The sequence below is a fragment of the Mauremys reevesii genome, linkage group 2 (genome assembly GCF_016161935.1).
Source record: "Mauremys reevesii isolate NIE-2019 linkage group 2, ASM1616193v1, whole genome shotgun sequence".
Classification (NCBI taxonomy): domain Eukaryota; kingdom Metazoa; phylum Chordata; order Testudines; family Geoemydidae; genus Mauremys; species Mauremys reevesii.
Window position 1 is genome coordinate 240,141,176 of NC_052624.1, and position 26,249 is coordinate 240,167,424.

The 26,249-nt window shown below is 42.2% G+C and overlaps 1 protein-coding gene across 1 annotated transcript in view; it reads left to right on the plus strand.

Moving 5' to 3' along the window:
• Window positions 1-258: 258 nt before the first annotated feature.
• LOC120399359 (carbonic anhydrase 3-like) overlaps window positions 259-26,249 on the plus strand; it is a 28,779-nt gene continuing 2,788 nt past the window's right edge. The window contains exons 1-6 of the mRNA XM_039527547.1: window positions 259-366; window positions 944-1,141; window positions 16,799-16,917; window positions 19,070-19,162; window positions 20,820-20,885; window positions 22,608-22,763. Coding sequence (XP_039383481.1) covers window positions 324-366; window positions 944-1,141; window positions 16,799-16,917; window positions 19,070-19,162; window positions 20,820-20,885; window positions 22,608-22,763 — 675 coding nt within the window. The 5' untranslated portion in view covers window positions 259-323. The remainder of the gene's footprint in view (window positions 367-943; window positions 1,142-16,798; window positions 16,918-19,069; window positions 19,163-20,819; window positions 20,886-22,607; window positions 22,764-26,249) is intronic.

Below are 26,249 nucleotides of genomic sequence, written 5' to 3' on the forward strand. Positions count from 1 at the left end.
AGCAAGCGGCGCTGGCAGGGAACTAGCTTTGCGGGGGACGAGCCTGCCAGGTGGGAGCCTGCTCTCTGCTGCCTGGACCGGCCCCGGGAGTCCCCGGGGAAGAGGCGGCGGGTGGGGGCCAGCGGGGGAGGGGATCGCTCTCTCCGCCCCCTGTGCACCGGCCAGACACACACCCCCTCTGTCCCTCTCCACCCCGACCGGCCTCAACGGGGGCACGGAGTTGGCGGGAGCCTATAAAAGCCCCTGGCGGAGCCGGCGCCACCGTCCTGCAGGAGCGGCCAGAACAGCCCAGGCACAAAGCGCTGAGACCCCGCGCCGAGAGCATGGCCCAGCAATCCTGTCAGTGGGGCTATGACAGTGACAACGGTGAGTGAGGGGCAGGGCGAGCCCCGCTGCGCCCCGCAGCGTCCCCTGGGGCGGGAGCCTGCAGCGCTCGCGGCCAGCCCGGTCTCCGCTCTCAGCATCTGTCCGGCACCGCTTGTCTGGCAGGCGCTGTGAGGAGCGGGGCTGGGTGGGGGCTGGCTCCTGGCTCCTGCATCTTCTGCTTCCATGATAATAAATCTGGGCACAACTTTGCAGCCCGATCAGCCCGCGTTCCCAGTCCGATCTCCACCCTCACCCGGGAAGTGGATACTGGACAGCTCCTGGGGCGCTGCAATCCAGGTGGCTAAGTCCAGCTCCCCGGCTGTAAGGGGCGGTGCAGTCCTATGGCTAAGCAACATGTTCATCTCTAAAAACAGTTTCTTAGAAGGAGTCACGGCTAATGCTTCAGATGCCTCCGTCTGAAAACCAAAAGGAGGAAAAATGTCCGCAGTGAATGGCACAGCTGTGAGCCGATGTATGAATGATGTGTAACATTGCTTGTGTTTGTATTAAACAGATGCCAACTTTTTATGCCCAAGTGGAAGAGATTTTCATGACATTTCTTTGCATTTCTTCCTAGGACCTGAGCACTGGCACAAATATTACCCTATTGCCAAAGGAGACCATCAGTCACCTATTGAAATCAATTCCAAAGAGATCCAGCATGACACCTCTTTACCGCCTTGGTTTGTTGGTTATGATCCCGGTGCAGCGAAGACCATACTGAACAATGGGAGAACCTGCAGAGTTGTGTTTGATGACACTTTTGATAGATCAGGTTAGTCTGAGTTTTATCTTAAGAAGTTCTTCTGAATTAGTTAATGGTTGCAAAGTGCTTGGAAGACAACCTATGCTCTGCTTTATTCATTACTGCTGAAGGATCTCTGTACTGGCCCTGAACAGACCAGCACATAAGGCCACATTAGGGATGGAACGGGGATAGACCATGATCTGCATTTGAGAGGGTCCAGTTGCCCCAATTCTCAACACAACTGGGGCAGGGAGACTGTGACTGCTATAGCAGCCCCTAGGTGCAGTCTCAGGTGGTGGTGGGGTGATGGAGGGAGGGGCTGCAGCAGACATGGAATCTTGGCCCTGGAGGCTGGATTTCACCCCCCCCCCCCCCAGCCACACTGCACTCCACCTACATGGAGCCCAGATCCTCAGGCTTTCTGTGAGAGGAGTGAATTTTACCCAAAAGGATGTGAGGTACACAGCTGGAATGCCTATGTAAAAGCAAAGCATCATTTCTGAAAAGTGTAATCATACTATTTTTGATAAAGCAATGTACTGTAAGTCACCTCGTTACCCCCTGCCTCCAGCAAGAGGGAGCCTTTCTTGTGAATGCTGGGGGGTTACTTCCTTAATACCATCAGCCTATCAGCCCCCAAGCACTGTTCTCTGGGCCATGCCAGCCCTAACTTCGCCTTGCAGGTTAACAATAGGCGCCCCCAATCTCCAAGCCCCTTGAATCATTCCCCTGTGATATCCAGCCCCTCGCACTGGCTACTCATAGATATTCCAGAGCCTCTACACCCAAAGTTACAGTGTATCCCTGGTTACCAGTTTTACCATAAACCACCATTTCTGTATCATTCACAGCACTTGTGAGCGCTTATGATAAAACAAAAGTGGGCTTATTTAAGAAGGAATAAAAATTTAACTGGAAACAAGAGAGAGTGGTGAAAACAAGTGGTTACAATACAATACAAAACATAAAACGTGAACCTGGTTCACCTTTCCTAGCTAATAAAGTAGATTTCTTCCCCTCCCTCCCCGCTGCAAAAAAAATCTGTCTTTCCAGAGCTGGCTGATTTCAGACAAACCAGGATCCAAATATTCATGGACACCCCCTGCTCCTCAGGGGCTTTCCTCAGTGACTGGCTGCAGAGTGCCCTGCCTCTCACTCCGATATACTGAGAACAGTCTTTTGTTTCGATTCATGGGTAGGGTGAACCCCTGTCTTCTTGCAGAGTTTCATTTGACCTTTAGCAGAAGAGCTCCGTGTAAGCTCAAAAGCTCGTCTCTCTCACCAATAGAAGACGCCTCACCCACTGTGTCTCTCTTTTCACCTTTAAATGGTTTAGACTGTTTATCATTGCTTCTGATGGTTTTCTAGTCAAAGCCTTAGTTCATTTGTACATAAGGCTAAACCAGGGGTTGCCAACCTACTGCACACGTGCCAAAGGTGGCATGCAAGCCGATCTTTGATGGCACGCGGTGGCAGGCTGAGCGGCTCAGCCCACCACTCCTCTGGGGTTCTGGCTGCTGCCCCGTTCCTAGCCGGGGTCCCGGCCGCCGGCCCCACTCACCACCCACTGCTGGCCTGGGGACCCCCAAGGAACCCCAGGCTGGCAGCCAGGGCTGGCTTTATGACCTGCAGGGCTCAATTGGAATATTCGGCGGTGGTCTGGGGCTTCGGCGGCACTTTGGCGGCGGGGGGTCCGCTCTGGTTCTTCCGCGGCACCAAAGGACCCCCCGCTGCCAAAATACCACCAAAGACCCCTGGAGCAGAACACCTGCTGCCGAAATGCCGCTGAAGAGCCCCGGAGCGGACCCCTGCCACCGAAATGCTGCTGAAGACCATCAGAGCGGGGCCCCCTTAGGTGTGGGTGTGGGGCCCTCTTCGGCATGGTGCCTGATTCTGGGAAATTGGGGAAATCGATAAAGCAATGTAGCTATATAGATAAACCCCAAATCCTGCTCTCCTTGTTCAAACAATGACAATAATTAGATTTTTGCCTGTTAGGACTGCAGGATTAGGCCTATAAAATTTCTGCTAAATGAGAACTCAGGTACAAAAGTCTGAGAAATTTCAGCTTAAAATGAGCTTCTTTAAAGCAAACATTAACACTGTTATCATTACTCTTATTAACCTGTCCACCCACAAATACTTTACAACTGCGTGCAATATGCTGCATATTTACTATGTGGCTCTTAAGGGTTAGAGTGGCCATAAATTTTTACTAGATATACCGATGCTGCTTAGCAAGTGCTAGAAGTATTTATAATCTGTTGATTTAACCACTGACATTTCATATTGATACTGTTGGCTGCACTTCGTAGAAAAAAAGTAACTGTCGAGAAGCTGTGAAATTTCTTCCCTACTGCATTAAAAAGGAAATCAGATGAATAATATTGTAACTCTAATTCTTGCATCTCTAGAAATCAAATGTTTCTAAACTTGCTTCCATCTTTGCAAAGCTTTTAGTGCATAATCCTGAATGCAGACTAGCAATAATTGCCAAGACGCCTCAAGCAGCTTTTGAAAAGTTATACAATATTTGGACCCAAGGCTACAATCTTTGCACTTGTGTGTAAGGTCTGCAGGATTTTGCCATATATTTGTAATACGTGCAGTGCCAAGCTACAGCAAGGAAAAACAAATATGTACATTTTATGTAGTGACAGACCACCCAAAAAACACAACATATGGTGTTATTTCTAAACTACACAGTAAACTTCAACTACTATTGCTGCATTGTTAGTAGAGATAGTCATAATGTGTAAGAAGAATTTTGATAATAGACTCACTGTTCTTAAATATTGAAGTGTGTGTGCATCTTAATTTTGGTTTTCTTTCATTTTTTAGTATTTGATTAATGAAAATAAATCCAAAGTCAAAATATGTACAAGCTGAGTTATCCAATAAAATAAAAAAACAGAAAAACACAAAAGACTGGGAATAGTTGCAGGATTTTGATTAGTTCTCTAGCAAAATAAAAAACAAATCTACTTCCCTAAGATCACTTAGCAGTTCTTTCTAATATGTTGTGTTATTTATTTACATTAGATTAATTTTATTGGCATTTGCATTGGAATTCTTTTCTTGATAAACTACATCAAGTTACATCATTAAAGAGATGTAGCTGGAGTATATTGAAAGATCTCCATAGCCACTGCTGACCATCCTGATCATGTTTGTCTCATTTTTCCTTTTGCTCCCCATCTGTATGTTGCATCCACTTGTTATGGTCTCTCATCTTATATTTGGATTATAAACTCTTCAGGGCTCTTGATTTATGTATTTGTACAGTGTCTGGTACTGCCAGGCCTTGATCTATTACTGAAGCCCATAGGCAATGCTGTCGTACAAATAAATACTATTGATAATAATTAACAATAACCTTAGGTAAAATATGAAATGCCTAGCCACAATCAATATATAGTATTGATGCCATGTTTGGTGCCATGAAGTACAGAAATGTTTGGGACAGTCTGAATTTTGCTCGGATTAATTGCTCACTAAGTGGTTGATTCTGATCGGAGACAGAAAAAGTGACTGGTGAAAGAAGGTGAACTTTATAACACTGTAGAGGCAGAAAAATGTTCATTTCATACTGCTCTGTCTCTTCTTATCAGTTCTGTGTTTGCACATGCAGATGCAGATGCAGTTGTGGATGAGATTCCGAGTATAATAATGTGAATAATGGGACAGATCCTGATGTCCTTATTCCCATTGACTTCAGCCTCCATTCTGAGCGTCTTAGAGCAGGAGCTAGGTCTTCATTCTCTCTGTAAATTACCACACACACCTATGGCACAATATATAAATGTTAAATAACAATAATAATAAATGAAGACTTCAGGATTTTTACCCAAAATAATAATGTAATATTTACACTATAAATAAGTTCAAATCACAACATTTAGATATTGTTCCATTTTTCTTAAAGTTTCCAGCAAATATGGCCAGGCCCATATCTGTGACCATTTATAGCCACACATAAATGGTATGTGATGGAGCTCACTATGATATACATTTCAGGACCATGCTGAGACATGTAATAAATTACATTTATTATGCACCTTTTAGAACCTCACCTGCATTATGCCATCTCTCCCAGCAATACTTCTAACATTCCAGTTTCTGAGCAGCTTCTTAAAAGCCCAAACTTCTAGAGATAGGCAGCTGTGGAAGGTGTGTCTCCAGTAGTACTCATAGAGTCACAGGTTCATAGATTCCTAGGCCAGAAGAGCCCACTGTGATCATCTAGTCTAACATGTCTATCATAGGCTATAGAACACCCCCAAAATAATTCCCCAAAATAATTCTTTTAGAAAAACATCCAATCTGGATTTAAAAATTATCAGTGAGGGAGAATCCACCAGGATCATTTGGAAATTGCTCCAATGGTTAATCATCCTCACTGTTACAATTTACACCTGATTTCCAATCTGAATTTGTTTAGCTTCAACTCCCAGCTATTGGATCATGTTATATCTTTCTCTGCTAGATTGAAGAGCCCATTATCAAGTATTTGTCTCCCATGAGGTACATACAGACTGTGACAAGTCACCCTTTAACCTTCTGTTTGTTAATCTTAATAAACTTAGCTCCTGGAGTCTATCACTGTAAGGCATGTTTGTTAATCCTTTAACCATTCTCTGAGTCCTCTTCTCTGAACCCGCTCCAATTTAACAATATCCTTCTTGAACTGTGGACACCAGAACTGGACATGGTATTCCAGCAGTGGTTATATATATTTTCTTTCCTGATTCTTCCAAGGTTGGAGCATCCCCAGGAAGGCACCAGTGTCTCTCCTCGTGCAAATTCTCTGGCCATCTGCACTCCCATCCTCCTGCTGTTGACTTTCTGTCAGCTTCAGGAGAGGAGCATGGAGCTGCCCAGTTCAGACACTCTGTATTCATGCAGGCCTTTTGTAGGCATGTTTCTCTTTGGAAGTAGTCCATGCATAAACCTGATAACTGAATTTTCAAGTAAAAATTTTATATGCAGACATTTCACAAAGAACATTTTATTTATCAACTTTTGATGAATGAATGTTCATTTGTTGGCTTCTGAGATAGAAACAATGAGGACAAATAATAATTAAAAACTTTGTTTTTAACTGAAAAATCTAGCCTAAGCATGGCTTTTATTTTGGTGTAATCCTACTTAAATTTAGTGTGTTAAACAAAGCCATCTGTAAGTTAGAGAGTACCAAAAACCCAAAGATATTCTTTTTAAGCGCTGCAATCTATTCTAGACCCACACCTCACATTACAGGAAGACAGCATTGTCTAGCTGCTAACTAGGAAACTGCTAGAAGACTTTCCAGCTCTGCCACTGATTTGCTGTCTGACTTTAGATAAGTCACTTAGCCTTTGTCTCAGTTTCACCACAGGTAAAAGTGAAATAGAGGTTCTTCAGAGGATCCTTCTCATCTGCTTTCCAATTTTCTGTGGGTGTTCCACTGGGCTATGTCCTTGGTCCTCGTCTCTTCTCCCTCTACATCTTATCCATAGTTAATCTCATCCATAAACACCAGTTCAACTACCATCTCTGTGCTGATGATTCACAGATCTTCTTCTCTTCTCCTGACCAGACTAAAATCTTGGCCTGTCTCTCTAACATCTCATGGATTCATAGCCATTAGCAAAAACTCAACATGGCTAAAACAGAGCTACTAATCTTCATCTGCCACCCTCCCTATTACCTCATTTCTTAATCAGTGTGGACAACATACCAGTCATTCAGACACGTAACCTGAGCTCCATCTTTGATTCAGACCTCTGTCTAGGTCCTCATATCCAGGCTCATATAATCTCTTGCTAGTTCTTCCTGCATAACATCTCTAACATGCAGTCTTTCTTATCCATCCACACAGCTAAAACACTTGTCCAAGCTCTCATCATGTCATGTCTCGATTACTGCAACATCCTTCTCTCTGTCTTTTACAAATGCATTCTTGCCCTGTTCATATCCATTCAGAATGCTGCAGAAAAGATTGTTTTCCTAGTCTGTTGCTTTAATGGTGTCTCCCCTCTCTTTGCATCCTTTCACTGGCTCCCCCTTCTCTATCTCATTAAATCTTGTTGTCTTAACTTTCAAGGCCTTTTATGACCTAATCCCACCGTACCCGTTGTAGTAGGAAGAGAGCCTGAGACATAAACCGTTGTATCAGAAGCCTGGTATGAGGCAGGACTTGTTCACAGAATCTAGCAAGAACAGGGCTGATACTGCAGAAATACACATTGCTAAGAAGTGCTAGTGCAAACACATCCCAATATCAAGTGGTACCAGAACATCCTGATATGGTTCAAAAACATTCCCCAAGGATAACAGGAACACACTGATAAGGTCAGGATGACAGTATGTAATAGAGATGTTTTGATCAAACCAACAGGTATAATGTGATAAGTGGTAACTAGCCATGTCAGGGGGCAGTAACTAGAGTAACTATGTCAGAGAGGCAGTACTAACTTGTTTGTATTGGGGTATAAAGATGTATCTCAGAGGGAGTATCTTTGTCTGTCCTAAGGAGGAATGGAAAGTCCCACCATTCACTAAGTTGGTCCATTGTTATGGGCATACACATATTAGTGGTCTGGTAGAATCTGTGGGATACTAGTACCGTGCTTCATTGACAATAAATGTGGCCAGGTGCCTTCATCCCTTAACGGATCTTGTGGTCATTGGGCAGTTCACTCAAGGTCTGCCATGCCAGCTGTCTATGCAGGGCTGGGGCGGCACACAGAGGTAACACATACATGCAGCCAAACATTTATGATCTCTCTTTCATCATCAAGCTGTCGGTACCTGCTACCAAATGGCTGAGACACCAGCCTCCATTGCCTGCTTGTTTAGTTTTTAAACAAGCACCTTCATACTTTCTCCCATGCTGCCCCTTGTGCTTAAGAGGTGCTCCCCATAAACATTCGCAAAGCTAATTCATTATCTGCCTTAAAAACACTTCTCCAAACTCTTCTTTTATGTGATGACTACCAAAAACTTGACAACGGTTAGTCTGCTGGTATGCTGACACCACTGCCTATCACCAATATTGTCTCATGATTTCCTTGTATTCCCTCTTCTGTCTGCATATATCTATTGTCTCTTGTCATACTTGGATTGAAAACTCCTTGGGGCAGGGACTGTCTTTTTGTTCTGTGTTTGTACAGTGCTTAGCCAGGTCCATGACTAGGGCTCCTAGTAATTACAGTAATTACAGGTAAATACTTATTTATCTTTGCATAGCACTTCAAGGTGCTTTTATAAAAGGCTTTATATAACTGCAAATTATTTATGATGATTTATTTATGTATTACTGAAGTCAATAAGACTTACAAGAATTACACAGCTAAAGCCCAATACAATGCTTTCCTTATGTATGCCAGTGGATATGGCACATGTCAACTAAAGACAAATGGCAAAGTTAAGCCTTTCACTTTGTGTTTAGCACATCTTTTATCTCTTGATATTCCAGCATGTCTGGTATTTAGCATTAATTTGAGATCAACAGTGCTTATGCACAAGAGGATTTAAGAATTGTATTAATGTTAACTTTGAACCTCCATGATATTGTTGGAGGTCAGAACTTCAGTGCTTTTCTGACCCGGTCTTCTGGAACTGCAATAGATGTTTCGGTTATCAGCTTTCTGCCTCCGGAGTCATGGGCTGCATTCTTGCTTTAGGTCAAACATGAAAATGAATTTGGGAGCTTATTTTATACCAGTGTCTGCTCAAAACAGGCCCAGAATTGAAAGACTAGGTGTTTTGTGTAGTAAGTCAGGATTGATGTGTGCTGGAAAATGGTGTGAGAATCCCACTCTTTATTCTTCTGCATAGACAGTGCCATTTGTTCCTAAAGAACACCAAATTCACATATAAATAAACCCCTTATTTCTTTTGAGTGTTATCTTCCCTTTTTAACAGTTACTTAGAGAATTCCATTTAAAAATGTCAATGATGTAACTATGTATTGAAAACCTTTCAGAAAAGTGCTTACCTGACTTAATTAGCCACAATGACTGTGGGTGTACTGATATCTTCTGTTGCACAATTGCTTATTTATTTATGGATTTTATAATGTATCATTGACACAATGAACTGTAACATTTGCTCACAATATTGTGTCTTTGTATTCTTGTAAAGCAACATTTTCTATTTCGGGGAATAATGCCCAATTATGTTCCCTTGTGGGTTTTCACCTGGCCTTGTAGATCAGGCAACAGGCGAGTGTTTTAAAACATGTTTGCGAGGACAAACCTCCTCATGTCTATAATAAACAGGGCTGACCTTCTGTGCCAAACTGATTTTTGTCACCTGACCCTCAGTGAGACAAACCACACAGAGGAGTCTCTGCTCACCTTAGTTGCATCCACCTGCACAGCATTGACCTTCACTGCCTAAGCCTGCCTCACTGACTTCACTGAAGACTGAAAAACTACACTGTTTTGATCCAAACTCTGCCTCTTGCTAGTCAAAAATAGCTCCATGATGGATAACCATGAGGAGCACAGGAAATGGAGAGTCTCCACTCTATCAGGCATCTGTCTCTGCACACTCAGTTAGAGGCCCTGCATTGTGACAGAGGCCTCTTTTAAATAGGTGTTGGGAACACTAAATTTCAGGAAGCATCTTGGACTGTCTTATTCATTGAATATTTATTATCGTGGAGCCCAAAGGCCATATCCAAGATCAGGGTCCTACTGTGCTAGGCAATGTACAAATACACAGAATACGAACCAGTCACTGACCAAAATGCTGCAAGTACTTTCTCCATTGAACCCTCCTGGGCTGTTTCACTCCTAGAGAAATGCACCCAAATGGCATAGTCCATGTTGCTTGAGCCAAGCAACAGCAAACCTGAGGGAGTCACATTTTGACTGCTGTAGATCCCTCAATGTGGCTACAATGTTACTTCCTGAAGAATGGAGTGTGGGAAATTCCCAGAATCCAGAACTGATACATCAGGCCAAACACTCAGCTAAATGCTTAAAGAGAGTAAGGCACTCCTGAAGTGGACATCTCCGCCAACAAAAATGCTGGATGCCCAAACACTGTGAGAAAGTCTGTGAGCTATATTATTAAGCCTTTGCTTGCTATTTTCTGCAATCCCAGCTTGGAGACCATTAAAAGAAGCTGAGAGATATTGTTGGTATTTCAATCTAGACTGTTTGGAGACCCTCAGTTTAGCTGAGGTGTTTGTCCAATTTTAATTTTCCAGAAAAGTGTTTCTCATTAGGACAAAATAAATCCAAATCTTAGGGACAAAGGAATTGTGTGGATTATGTGCACTGAGGTGCAGAGGAACATTGTGGGTTCCCAGCTGTCCTTGTACTGAATATGACATTGCCCAGAGCTAGTCCAGAAGATGGGAAAGTGGGACATTCTCTTGGAATAGGAGGCTCCATTAGAGAATCATATAATCATAGAATATCAGGGTTGGAAGGGACCTCAGGAGGTCATCTAGTCCAACCCCCTGCTCAAAGCAGGACCAATTCCCAACTAAATCATCCCAGCCAGGCTTTGTCAAGCCTGACCTTAAAAACCTCTAAGGAAGTAGATTCCACCACCTCCCTAGGTAACCCATTCCAGTGCTTGACCGCCCTCCTAGTGAAAAGTTTTTCCTAATACGTTAGACCAACTAGCAGTCCAGACTCACTGCTGGGTTAATAGTGCCCATGTAGAGCAAATATTAGAGAACTCATGGGTAGGAAAAGTCCTGCCCAAACCACTTGTGGTCCCTAATTGGACAATTCAGTGTTCCTAAGGCACAGTAATAGTGAAGTTTAAGAACAGAGGAGACATCTTCAGCTCTTTGGCTGGGATAGCCAACCTCAAGCCAAGCAGGAAGAAGACCAAGAGGATGCAGTATCCAACCTGTAAAAGAATTTTCAACCTTCACTTATCTGCTCCATCTCAAGGCAAGACTATTCACCAACTAGGAGATGTGAGATCTGGGAAAGATAAGCACATTTTTCTTACTGACTTACAGAATAAGAGGTTGAAACTGGCAGAGTCCTTTAAATGCAGCCACTCAACATTCACTTGCAGAGATTCTTTTCAACAGCCAAAGCAGACATTTTCAAAAGCAGGAATGCTAGGGTTTTGTGTTTGAACTTGGAAAAGTTTCAGTCTTCTCCTATTAATGCTGTGATAGACACCAGACAGGCTAAAATTATAGTTCAGCTCTAATCCAGTGCAGGGGGACCATTTTATATATAAACTTGGCGCTATTACTCTAGTGTGGTGGGGCGTACTTGCTCTGCTCTGGACAAGAAGGAGTTAACCTGCTGGGCATGCTCCAATTGCTGCTTCAGTATAAAAGGGAGCAGCCCAGCTCATTGTAGGCTGACCGCCAGAGAGGAAGGACACACCTCACAGGCTCCAGCCCAGGAGCAGATGGAACCCCAGACTGTGGGAGCCAGAGGTGCTGAGACCCAGGCAGATGCTCAGATACCTGTGGATGCCCATGGGAAGCTGGAGCTGCCAGGAGCAGTGCAGGCTGAGGAACACAAAGATCTTGAAGACATCCAGACCACAGAACTGGGGAGAATGGTAGGAAGTAGCCTGGGGAACTTGACCGTGGACAGTGAACTGGATTTTGAGTCTGTGTGTTTCAGCCAAATCCCATCTGACTCAGTGGCATGCACACTTGCCACTACCAAGGCCCTGGGCCAGGAACCGGTGGAGAGGGAGGGCCCAGGTCCCCCTACCGTGGCTGCCAACCCCCCCCACCCCAGGTGGCAGTCCACTTTCCCAACTCTGCCCATTAGGCCACATAGCCCTGCTAAGGAGGGCAACCTTATTGACTCTGACCACTAGGCCACACAACTGTGCTGAGAAAGTCATCCATACTGCCTGAGTGAGAGGAAAATTGTATTGACTCCGGCCAGTAGGCCATACAGCCCGAGCAAGAGGGTGATTGTATTGACTCTTGCTATGAGGCTGCACAACCATGCCGAGGAGGTCAGCCATACTGGCTGTGGCCACTAGGCTATATGGCCCGAGTGAGAGGGCAATTATATTGACTCCGGCCATTAAGCCGCACTGCCCTGACAGCAAGGGTGATCATATTGACTCTGGAACATTAGGCCACACTGCCCCGATGACAAGGGCAACCACATTGATTCTGGCCATTGGGACGTTCTGCCCTGAGGCTAAGGGCAGGCAGGCGAACTTAACTGCAGAGCTGTGACACCCTTGCCCTGCCCCAAAGAGGGACAGGGCATACTTGCCCTTTGACACCTAGTCTTAGTAGAAAAAATAATAGAAGGCCCAGTGTCTCATGGCTTTGAAGTACTGCCAAAGGAAAACTCTCATGGTGGCTGGGTAAACTCTATTTTCATGGTTCCTATGTCAGCTAGGAGATATAATTCAATCTTACATTCAAAGTCCTTGCAGTTTTTTATGAGTGCCCATCCATTTCTCACGGTCAACTGGAAAGACTTTAAATTCATGGTTTAAAAATGGGGTACTTTTGATGAAATAAGAGATTTAAACGCAATCCTTGTCTTCATTCCTATGCATCCAAACTACTGGGAAATTTCAAGGCTCTGCTGGCAATTTGTATCAGTGAAGGTAATGGTGTTTGGTCTACGTGTTGCTATGAGCATGTTTATCATGGGGTCAGGATTAGTTATTCATCTTTCAAAGCCTCTGGGAGTGAAGAAATATATATGTATGTGTGTATATATATATATATTTATGTATATATGTGTGTGTGTATATATATATATACACACACATATTTATATGGCTAGATTGTGCAAACCTTATTCAGGAATAATTTTCCCCACACAAATAGTCCCATTGATATCATAGGGTCCATTCAAGGTCTGGTCCTTAGACAATATGTTGAATGTGGCAAGTCAGAGGAGTTCTTAATATGGCATATTTGCCCACACTATATCTGTTAAGGCCCCTTAAGGGTCTTTCTAGCTAAGAGATGGAAAACAACTATAGGAACAAATGGTCAATTTTTCAAAATGGCAAAAGGTTACTAGTGGGGTGCCCCAAGGCTCTGTACTAGGACCAGGGTTGTTTAATCCAAAAGAGGGAGTGAACAGTGAGGTGACAAAATTTGCAGAAAACTATTTCAATTAGCAGAGACTAGAGAAGACTGTGAGAAACTTCAGAGAGACTTAACACAGCTAGTAGAATAAAGAGCATGATGGCATTTGAAATTTACTTGGAAAGAGCAATATGACTAGATGATCATGATGGTTCTTTCTGACTTTAAAGTCTATGAGTCTATTGATGCATATCATTGGGTTCTAAATTAAAACCTAGGCATCATTGTGGACAGCTCAATGAAAACCTCTGTTCAGTATGTAGCATCAGGCAAAATCAGCATGCAAAATATGAGAATGCAACATGAACTGTTTGGAAAGTAATATTGGAGACATTATGATTGGTCTATTACTTAGAACTAGTAGAAACCAGATCAGCATGGATGACCACTATCCATAAAATCTGGACATAAAATTTGGAAATTTTAACTGCTCAACATATTCCAGGGTACGAGAATGTGGTGGTAAATCCTCTCTTTGGAAGGAAGTGCTGTTGGACCCTGAAACATTCCTCATCTATGGGATACACAAAACTTTGAGATTCTGAAGATTCCCATGCAAAAATATGGGAAGGATGCATTCTCCATTCCTTGGACAGGCACAGAACTTCTCCACCTGTTTCTCCCCACTCCAGTACTCCACAAAGTTAAGGATTCTCCATGATCATATACCTGCTGCCGGGGAATCTTTGCATTCTGGAGGATTTCAGGTGCATGCCATCACATTCTTGCTTTCAGGTGGGAAAAGTGCAACCAACATATCCTACAATAGGGATTTTGTTTTGTGGGCAAAATCAAACACAGAAGGTAAAAACACCCTTGTGATATTGTCTCTTTAGCTAGAAATAGTCAAAAGGGACCTTTACTAGCATTGTCAAAATATGTACTGTTGCCTCTGTTTTCCCTGAAGTAAGTAGGATCAGAGAATTCGGAATGCTGACCACTCAAGCTGACTCAATACAGCTTAAATATAAATATTGTGGGGATGTGAATGTTTTATTAAATCACTTAGCCTCTATGGACAAATTCTAATGGAATATCAGAAACGCATCTGCAAAACTGGCATATCTCCTACTGTTGTATTTGTGCATCAGAGGGGTAGAATTGCATTTCCTAAAAATGAAGGAACCATGGAAGAAGAAATATCTCAAAGGTTGTGAATTTCTTCAGTCTTGGAGAACTATGACCCAAAAAGCTTGTCCTCCTGTCCTGCTTCATCTGATCATGGATGATAAAATTCAGAAGTCTGTGTCCCGTCCTGCTTAAAGAAGTATATTGGAAAGTCTCTGGATAGAAGAGATTGAGTAGACATCTTTTTTTGTTATAGTTGCAGGACCCTGAAAGCCAGTTTGGTCTAATGCAATCAAAGCTAGTCAAGAAAACCACAGACTTAGCTGTGTCTCCTTTTGGGCCCACTCACAGAGAGAAACAGCAGCAGCAGGGGGGATGTGACATCTCCAGAAAATTGTCCATAGCTCGCTGGCTTGATGACAGGACCTTTATAAAATGATCTTCATATGTGAAATGTTCAGCTTGGCAGTTTTGAATCTCGAGTACTAGAAGATGGTACTTTCCACAAGTGAAAATAATGTGGTATTATTCCATGATGTATAAAAACAAGTTGCCTTTGATTTTAACAACAGGTAATTCTGTTTGAGGGGAATAGTAGCATATCATTTCCCTCTCATCCCCAAATACTATATCAAGGGAGATGTGTATATGCTTCTTTCTCAACCTTAGGTCACATGCATTGTACTTAATCCTTTCATCCTTTCTGACTGAAAGTAAGCCTCACCCCTTTCATTTCTCCCTCTTCAAGAAGAGGGCAGCTTCAAAGAATTTGGTACCAGTCCATAAACTGAAACAAAATAAAGATTTTTTTTTATTACTTTTGAGCCATATCTCCTCTGTGGACTCCATCTTTATTTTTTAGCCATTGGAATTTGGACCAAGTTTTTGGGAAAGGTATATCTGATAGATTTCATCAATTTTTACCTGATTACAATGTGGAACAGAGGTATTTACATCAGAGACTGTCTATAAATAGAGTCTATTTTCTAATCAAAGAAAAAAATTTTTTCCCCCCATTGAGAGTATAGTCTTTTTGGTTCAAAATCAGTTACACTTAAGTTAAGCCATATTTACAGTTGAGAGAAGCAATGAGTTTTTTGGCACGAGGTTTTATAGCCTCACCTGGTGCAAGGATTAACAATGACCGGTGATCACTCCAAGTGACCACAACGTAAGGTAGTGGGGCAGAAAAGTGTGTGAACAGTGTTCCTACACTTTTGACCTCACACACACTGTATATGCGAAGTCACACCACATGGAGGACATCATTTTATACAGAAACTTGCTGAGATGGGGGGTTGATACTGGTGGGGCAGGATACACTGGTGGAAGTGGGGTACCTGCACTTAAAAAATCAAGGTTGCACCCCATTGACCTTCAAACAGGATAACTGGTTTTATAAATCTGTTTTATTGGAGAATTGATAACCTTGACAGCTGCTACTGATCCCACTGACAAACTGCCTACAGTATTACATGTCTGAGAGACCACCTGAAAGGCAGATGGCCTCCTTCTGTATCCTTCAGATACTTTCTTTCTAGGACATTTCAGAAAAGAGAGGGCATGGACTTACTCCTTGTCAGATCCAGGGATGTAATTGTCTTTACCTGGTGTGCCTTTACCATACGGACCCAATCCTGTGATCTGCAGATCCCTTGTAGAAGCTGTTTGAGCACCTTTAACTTCCATGAAAGTCAATGGGTATTGAGGATGCTCAGAGCCTGCAAGGATCAGACCTAAGCTAATAGTTGGAAAGTATGTAATTCATGATGATATCATAAAATACACGTACCTTGTTCTTTGTGGTCTACAAAGTAAAACCTTCCTATTGCTTGAAATAATGACTCATTATTATGGCCCCGCTGGTGATAATGTTGCCATGGTTATTACACATACTGAACTTTTTCAGAGAATAAGGTTTGTCTGAATGCTCAGTAACCACTTTTTAGCTCATCCATTTTTACCTTTTTTCTTCTGCTCTTTCTTCAGGAAATAGACCTTTCCTTAGAGATAACAGACTATGCAGTAAACATTGCTTGCAACATAGGTTAAAAAGCCATTACTGGTCTGGATCATAGGCAGGGCTTGTATGGCACCTCTAGGCCAGCAGCAATACTAGGTGGCTCCTCTAGGTCAGTTTCACAGAGATTCCCATCAAATCCTCAGCATAAAATTGTGAATTCCATAACAGGACATTCACTGGCGAACGGTGAGCCACCCTAAGCACCCATCCTCCCCAAACTGTAATACATTCTGCCATGAGGGGAATGGGATCTGTTCTACAACTGGCATCCCATTCTCTGGTTTTACCCTGATTCATGGTCATTTCTATAGCTCTGAAATCAAATAGTGCTATATAGTCCAGTGAGAGGTAGATACAGACCCAAGCCTGCAAGGTGCTGAGTGCCCTGAACTCCCACTGAAATCAGCTGGAATTGCTGTAGGTGCTCAACACCCTCAAAATTTTGGACTCCTCTATGGTAATTGTATACACCTCTATTTTGAATCAAAGCTTCTTTGAAAAGGTCTGTACCTAACATTTTAATGTGGATTGTCAATTTCAGTGGTGCGAGGTGGACCACTCCCAGGAACCTACAGGCTGCGTCAGTTTCACTTTCATTGGGGTTCCTCTGATGACCATGGCTCTGAGCACATTGTAGATGGAGTGAAATATGCAGCAGAGGTGGGATCTGTTTTTTCTATATACTAGCATATTGGGCAACATTAACCACTTTCCTTTTCAAGTATTTATTTGTATTTATTGATTTTGTATTAAATGTGATTGCTGTGACTATTCACAAATGTGCCCTGGGGTGAATCATTTCTGCCAACAAACACAGCTTTTCATAACAAAAATACACCCCACTCCCTGCCTGCCCCCTACCAAAACTGTCAATTTTTGTAAATATGCCCCATTCTTAAATTCACCATTTTCAGTGATCTTTTTGCAGCAAACATAACTTTGGTGGCCGTATTTTATTTTTACTCAAACTTATTATATCATTTTTTTGCTGGCTTTATTGGTCATTAGGAGGTTTGGGGATACATTTAATTATTTATAAAAATAAAGTTCCAGGATTTATTTTTTCAGATGCAAGGACATGTCTTTTATTACAAGGATATGTCAATTAGTTTAAAACTGGTGTGGTGGAGAATATCCTTTAGATTTTAACTATCTGTTTTTAAAAATCTATCAGTGTATTGTCAAGAATTGTTTTAAATAAATATTTGCTGCTATTTTGGTGTGAACACACAAACTACTAAGGGCTAAACTCACTGTGGTTAATGGCTGAGTTTGACCCAGTGTGTGTTCGGTGTGGACTTAAGCTCTGATAGCAATAAATTAATAACAAACTCTGCCTTCTTTCCACATCCTACATGGGAGGAAGGGTAAGTCTCAAACTACCATGGAAACACCATGTTTTCTCTCTCTGAGGAGCCATGCAGCAGCCTGCTAGTGTTCTTTCCAACTCTGAAAGCCCGTACATGTCACATGTATATATTGTGCAGAGATATACCATGGCTCTGCACCAGCTCCCATCAAGAAGAAATGGTGGCAGATGAGATGCATATCATAGATCCCCTGGCCCAAAACTTTGTGTGGGAGCTGTGGGTGATTTTCCTCTTTCCTCCCTTTGCCTAGTAGCATCAGACATGGTCCAGCTCCATGGGTATCCCAGTTACTACTAGTGGATTGAGTGGAAGCATTCTGTCCCCCCAAACTTCTGGTTTTAGTTCCATCAAGAAAAGCATTTTACTTTGCCTTTGTTTGCAGATTTAATCCCTAGGCCTTTACACAGAGGAGAAACAATATATGGAGTGAACAATGCTTTGCTAAATACATGTGGAGGTTTGGGCCATGTTGCTTTTATCCTAAACAATGATGCGAGTACCAACAGAGGAGTAAATAAAGAGCAATGTATTATATGCCACAGTCAGGGAGAGTGCTATTTTTGAAGTGGGCTGTAGCCCACAAAAGCTTATGCTGAAATAAATTTGTTAGTCTCTAAGGTGCCACAAGTATTCCTGTTCTTTTTACGTATACAGACTAACACGGCTGCTACTCTGAAACCTTTAAAATATGAGTGTACATTAGCTAAATTTAATGAAACTGCTGGATAACCTCATTGTGAATGAAGTCATACCATATTTGTATAATATGAAGATATGTCCAGATGCTGCATATATTCAGATACCATGGTGATGGCCATGTTATTAGAAGCTAAATAAATAGATAGCAGTCCTCTGGAAGAATAAATAAAACATTATGCAAAATTTCCTTAACATTTAATATTGTAGACAGTAGAGATGAGAAAGAACTACAGGGTCACCTGGTCCATTCACTACCAGTGTAGGGGAGTGGGATGGAAAGTAGAGCAGGAACTGCAGAACCATGGTTTATAAAGCACAAATACATTTTAATTTTTTTAAAGAATTTCTTTAACCCAAAAATACAATTGAGATTAAACACATCAATGGATAACTCCTGCATTGCATGTGTGCATGTTACATGCATTTGTAAGCATCTCCTCTATTACATTATTTGATTAATTTCAAGCAAGTTTTATATTATTTTGTGCAGTCTCTCTATTCTAATTTTTATGCGTAATTTAAAACCAAAGTAGTTGACAAGCAGTTGTTGCATAAAACACAAGCATGTGGAAGAGCAGTAGAAGCAATAGGACATATTTATACATATTTTCTTTTGGGGGCCCAATTCTGCATTCCCGGTGCATTCAAAACTCAGCAGGATGCACAAGGAATGCAGGACTCGCCCTGTGATGGCTTTTGATTGCATAACAGTATTTATAACATTTACATTTCTTTGGTTCAAGCTTCACTTGGTACACTGGAATCCGAAATATAGTAATTTTGCTGAAGCTTTGAAACAATCTGATGGCGTGGCTGTTGTGGGCATTTTTCTGAAAGTAAGTTTGGAAGTGTTCATTCTTTATACTGTTGCATACCTGTATTCTTCTGCTAATTGCAGGAAAAAAAGTTCCTGTTGTACTTACGTCTCAGCAATATATCATTAGAGGATAGTATTCAGAATGATGCATACATTGGGATTATATTGGGCCTGGATCCATAGAAATTTAGTGCACTCACACCCATAAAACAGACTTTTAGCACCATCCCTAACATTCAGTAGTGTGTGTCATACATGTACCTGAATAAGAGTAATTTTATCTGCAGTCTGTATCCGTTTGCTACATCCACAACACTAAGACTATGTTTTGATGGGGAGTGAGGGAACCCAGGGTGCATTTTCTCCTCCTCTCTGGGTGCAGTATCAATAGCAGGTATCTGCTCAGTAGCAATCAGCTGTGCAGTGTTACGCACTGAATGACAAAGATTTCTCTTAAAGAATCTGCCTTAATCTTACCCTGACAAAAACATGCTAAAAACCAGGGTCACTTCTTCCACTGCTCATTGCAACCTGTCCCACAGCCACCCCCATCAACAGAGTTTTTCATCTGACCTCAGCAATATATACAATGATTTCTCATTAAGTTTGTATAGGGATCATGATAAAAACCTTCTCACTGTTCAGGTCCAAAGTTTTATTCATAGATTCTAAGCCCAGAAGGGACCACCGTGATCATGTAGTCTCACCTCCTTTGTAACACAGGCCAGAGAACTTCCCTGAAATAATTCCTGTTTGAACTAGAACATATATTTTAGGAAAAAAATTCACAAGTACTTGTGGGTCACCAAAACTGCATTTTCAGCAAATAAACTATTCACTGAAGATATTTCATCCAGTTCTAGCGATCCTAGACTGAGTCATGGTGTCTTCTCTGATGCCATACTTCAATGGATGTTTGGTTTATGTGACGCCTGCAGAACGAGGGCCAAGAGGAGGTAGTTTAAGAAGGGCAAATTTACATTACTGGTGACATGAACCATGTTGTAACCCATTCTTCCAGAGATGAGAAGCTACATTAGTGTTAGACTGTGCTGCTATCCTCTCCTGAAGTATCAAAAGGCATAATATAGTATTTCTTTACAATTTACGTGAGATCAGATCCTTTGCAAAGATATCAGCTTTCCACTTATATTTTCCCTGCGTACTCAGTTTAGCATGTAGTTTTATTCTTTAATAATGTCAGGCTACTGCATAAGAGCTAAAGCATGCATTTGGTAGGAAAATTATCACCAAATTGTATATTATATGCTAAAGAAATGATACATTTTCTATTTGTTATAAGTAAAAAATTGTGTGAGATGTGAAACTAATTTACTTCTAATCATCAGAATTTCTTCTTTTGCATCCCACCCTGCCCCCACTCAAATCAGTGGGAATTATACTAGCCACTTCAATTGGAGCATGACTGAGCTTTGTTGGTAGTTTTAGCAAACACTACTGTAATGAAAAATCAAGCAATTTATTCTTATATTATTCTGGGTGTTTTTTCCCTCCATCAAGAGTAATGTTTTGTTGTTTTTCAGTACAAAATGGTCAGAGAATGTTAATTGACAGAGGGATGGGTCAAGTAACATTTTTCATGCAGTCGTGAGATATGAAGGAGAACAAATTCAGCTGGCATATCTACTGTTCAATTTATGCTTTCTGCATTACAGGTAGGAAAAACTCCCAAACCAGAGATGAAGAGAATTCTTGAAGAAATAGATAACATTAAGACAAAGGTAACAAAATAGTTTTTATTTTATTAGGTTAACTGAGTAGCTTCAATAGCAAGAACCAGAAGGCCAGATTTGCTAGTCTGCTCTGGCTGCTTTGCATTGTTCCAGCAACACATAGCAGCCAGAGCATTCTGGTGACTAAGGTCCAGAATATCGTCTCTTCTTTAAGGAGAAATGTAATTCCTCCTCTCACTTCTCTAAGGTCCCTCATTGACTTCAATGGGCTTTTGATCAGGCCCTAAATGCACAGTTGCCAGGCAGCCCTCACTGATATCAGCACAAATATCATTGAAAATTCTATCAGAAACTGTTTTTCAAATTAATTACCTAAGGGCCTTATATAGGCAGAACTCCCACAGAAGAGATCTTAGTTGCATAAGAATTACAGTATCAGGCCACTTACTTAACACTGGAAGTAAATGCAACCACTAGATGTTTCCTAAAAATATTAGTCTGTGACCAACATTGGGGTCCATTCTAATTCTGTTAAAAGTAAATTCACTCTTCACTGTACATCCGACATTGACATGTCACCCACCTATTTGAGAGAGCTCGGTTCTGCAAGTTGCTGAGTGCTCTGCAATTCAGCAAAGCACTTAAGTCTGTGCTTAACTTTAAATGCATGAGTAGCGCAATTCACTTGCGGCGTGAAGTCCTGAATCCCTCCACTGGCTCCCCATCTCCATCACCTCAACTTTAAAGTTCTTTCTCTTCTCCTCTAATCCCTACCATAATTCTACACTAAGGACCATGGCGGCAGTGGAGCATCCACCGAAATGCCGCCGAATTTCTGCGGCGTTTCAGTGGCGCCTCCTCTCAATGACGCCACTTGCCGCCGGCGTTGGGGACCCCTGTTCTACCTCTTCCTAATTAACCAATCCTGAGTCCTTTATTGCCCTCTCTTTCCCTCCCTGCTCTGCCAAAGACAACAGCCTTAACACTCCATTCATTTCTTTCTCCCATACACACCTCTGTGTGGGACACCTCACTACTGTAACCAAAAGTTCTTGAGAAAGTTAACAAACAATTGAACACAGTGAGCTAATATGGTAAAAAGACAGAAGTGAAGCTAGCCCCATTACATGGCATCTGAGATTCCCTAACTTTGTCAGATTTTACACCTTGTTTTAGTAACAATGGATGCATAGATGTTCAGTTTTGGCTAGTGAAATCTAGTCACCGTGCATACATCAAAGCAATGCAGAAGTGGGGTGTAGCTATTTAAATAGTTCAGGAAAAGCAGAGAAAGATAAGAGCATGGGCTAAGGAATTAAATACAAATAAATACATGGTACCTTGAATTACATTTGTTACACTTATTTTTTCTTGGCAAAGTATAAATCTCAACAGGGCTACTTATTTATGTATAGGACAAGTTAGTGCAAAATATTTTGGGCATAAATATTTCATGCACAATTATAATTGCTAGGTGAACATACATTATGGTGATAAGAGTTTGTCAGATGTTTCATCCTTTATTTATAACTGTGGACACCTTGATAAAGCGCATCTTATTTTACTTACATGGAAAATCTCAGCCTTGGGCTAGTGGTCATTTCTAGAAAAGTAAATTGTAGGGCAAATGTTAGAAAGGAGGGGAAAGTTAATCTGTTACATCATGCTGGATGGTCCATTAATTATGCCATGGAAACTTGGGTCTCTCTTTAAGAAAGATTTGTGTCTCCACTATTGTTATTAAAGAGATTTCTCTTTCATTTATTTAAGGGGAAAGAGGCTCCTTTTCAAAACTTTGATCCATCAATTCTTTTCCCTAAATCTCGGGACTATTGGACCTACCATGGCTCCTTCACTACACCTCCTTGTGAAGAGTGCATTACCTGGATTCTTCTGAGGGAGCCTATTGAAGTCAGCCCAGACCAGGTAAACTTCAGCCGGACATTAACTTTCCTATTGTCATGGTTCTTTCCCAATTTGAGATTATTTATTTACACACCATTCTGACCTTACGCTTTCAATAAAGAAAACTCCCATTGGAGTCAGTGGGAAATTTCATGAATAAAGACTGAATTAAAACAGAGTGACAGCTGAATTTCAGGATTGGGCCCTTCTGTTAGGCTTCATTAGGAACACCATTGGGACTCTGAAAAGAGCTGCATAGAACTCCGTCTTTCCCTGGGCCTGCCACCACATACAGCCACCCAACCCATGAGCCCCACTTCCCAGTCCAGTGGTCCCCAACCTTTTTCATCTGGTGGGCGCCAGTCGACGAGCCACGGAGGACCATGGCAGTGGATGAACATCCGCCGAAATGCCGCCGACGAGTGGCAATGTCAATAGGTATCACCACCGAAATGCCGCCGACAAGTGGCAACATCAATAGGTGTCGCTGCTGACAAGCACCCCATTTGGCGGCATTTCGGCGGTGACGCCTCTGGATGATGATGCTTGTCGGCGGCATTTCAGCAGATGCTCGTCCGCTGGCCAGTACATGCGTGCACTCAGAAGCCCCGGCGGGCACCATGGCGCCCGTGGGCACCGTGTTGGAGACCCCTGTCCCAGTCTCTATATAATTCTAGTGCCAGCAGGTGGCAGCAGAGATTGAAATCCCTAGCTATCTTCTTCATTTGGAAAATTGTTGGTTCCTCCTCTTGGCTTCCTATGCCATGTCTGTGGGAGGAGTCAAGTTACCAGACTTGGAGTTTCATAAATCAGTGAAGTTGTAACAGGCTGGGGCCTGGGGGTGCTCACGGAGGAGGCAGGGGGTGACTAGGAACTGAATGTGAGAGTTTTGGGCTATATGGAGGGGACTGATTGTAGGCAGGGTACAGTGGATTGAAAGAGAAAAGGGAGTTCTCACCACTTCGGCCAAGGAGGAGTGGTAGTTCTCCCTTTCCTCTCTGTCTGCTCTTTCCTTACTTTAACCCCTGATTGTAGTAGATGGAGCTGGATGTGACTCACACACATAGGGTGACTAGACAGCAAGTGTGAAAAATCGGGACGGGGTGGGGGGTAATAGGAACCTATATAGGAAAAAGCCCCAAATATCAGAACTGTCCCTATAAAATCGGGACATCTGGTCACCCTACACACATGTTACTTCACATAGGAAATTGCAAAACCTAAAGCCTGCACTGCTCATACAACAAGCTTATCAAAATTTAAGCAACTAATCTAGATACTTCTGCAGTGTGATAAATCAGTAGAACATTTTGATGCATGTAACAAAAGTTATAGTTATGTATGTTTAAACCATTTAAATTCTAAAGGGTTCTTCAGTTAAAGCTGGTTGGGAAAAAATGCAATGAAACTTTTTATTGGAATTTGCCATTTTGTTGAAATCTAAACAAATGGCAGAGACGGTTTAAATTTAATGCAGTTTTGACAGAACCCAGGCAGGGTTCCAATGGAATCCTGCCTGTCTCACAGGTTTCAAACCCTGCTTGGTTTTCAGCCAGATTGCCTGCCTGGCTTCTTAGCAACCTGCCTGGTCACGTGCTGGAGAGCCCAGTTCCTCAGCAGCCCGCCTAGAGGGCTGACTGGGAACTGAGAGCCTGGGATAATGGGAGACTTGGCCTGCAGGCTCACAGCTCCTCAAAAGCCCATGGTCCCCTGCTCCGGGACAGCCCAACAAGTAGATCACCTCAGGATCTGTCCCCCCGGGGCAGCATCCCAAAGGGACTGCCCCAAGCCCGTGCTCCATTCCCTTTCTCAGAGAATTTTTAAATGTTTGGTTTTCATTTCCAAACTAAACCAAATTTCAAAAACTTGCATTAATTTCTATGTAAAAGGTACATTTCTGGACATTTTCTTGGCTAAATTCTAGTAGACAGAAGTGGTAACTTCGGGTGACCTTCATTTCTCCGAGCTGAAGGCTTCATACCCACGATGATGGTCTTTGAGGAGAAATAAATATATTTGTACATTTCCACCCCCACTTAAATGGTAGAAATCTTATAAAAATTACCATGATCCTTTTGGTGATCTCACGTGTAAAGATCAGTTTTCTAATCTAGGATTGTTCCTATACTCAGCAGTCCACAATTTATGAGTGTCCCAAATTTCAAGACTCTAGCTCAATAGGAAAATGAAAATTAGGAGTCAGTGAGTGACATATTACACAGGTATGTATTAGATTATACATATGTATTTACATATGTAAAACTTCTCATCCTAGAATCTCAAGGTGCTTTTGTTATATGGTACAAATAAGCCAGTGCAGGCATCTTTGATACTACATATAGATTCTGGTTGGCATTAGTATATCACACAACAATTTAATTTCCAAATTCTGACCTGATACTTTTGTGGCTGCTTATTATATGAAAAATGGACTAAGCGGAGTACAGTGAGATCACTAGTACTGAGGGCTGACTTGAACCTTACTCTCAAAGGTTAAAGCTAACACAGGCTCCTGCATGACTATATTTACATAGCTCATTCAAATACAGAGTTGGTCTGGAGGTCACTTCCCTATTTTTCCCTATTTATACCAAAATATAAAGGTATTAGATATTTGAAAGCTTCTCCTTGCATGCAAAATGCAAATTGGCTCTGGTCAGCTTTCCTGGCTCAACAACGCAAGTCTAGTTAGAGCCTCATTACTGACTCTGCTATTACATTACAGGGGATCATGTTCGGGTTTATTTGGAACTCCGATGAAGGCATAGCTATTAGTGAACAGCTCTGTGTTGCATCAGCAATAAAAATATCAACTTCCTCTTCTTCCCCCACTTTAAGGGTTGAGCTTAGTGTGAAATTCATTTAGAATGTAACAGCTACATGCTGAATCATTGATCCAACTCCATCTGATGGGTTTCTGATCACTGCTATGTTCAGACAGTGCTCTTGCTTCTAAATGCTGCCAGTAGCAGGTTTTAGGCAAGGCATTAATTGTTTTCCCTGTAGCCAGCAGGGCCTGTGTGTAACCTGCAAGGGAGCACCTCGATCGGTTCCTCTGGAGAGCCTGATCATTTCAAAAAGTGGATAATCAGTACTTGTAGCTGGTGCTTTGTTGTTTATTTGGGGTTATGCTGCTTTACAGACAGAATTATTAGTAGTGATATTTGTAGTAGTGCCAAGGAGCCCCAGTCATGGACCAAGGCCCCACTGTGCTGGGAGCAGCATGAACACTGAACAAAATGACAGTCCCTGCCCCAAAGAGCTGACAGTGTAAGTGACCATCACCTGAGAGAAGTTCACAGGATCAGACCCGTAAAGATCTCTAATCCTAGAAACCTGCTAACATTCAGACTTGCTGACAGTAATTGTTGTAAGTGCTAATTCCTTTGCCAAAGAGGCTAACATTGTTCTCCTTCTGTATGGCTGGGACACTGAAGGCTGAATTGTCCAGTGTGCAACTGGTGCACCTGGAAAGATGTGCTCACCCCATATGCATTAGGCTCTGAG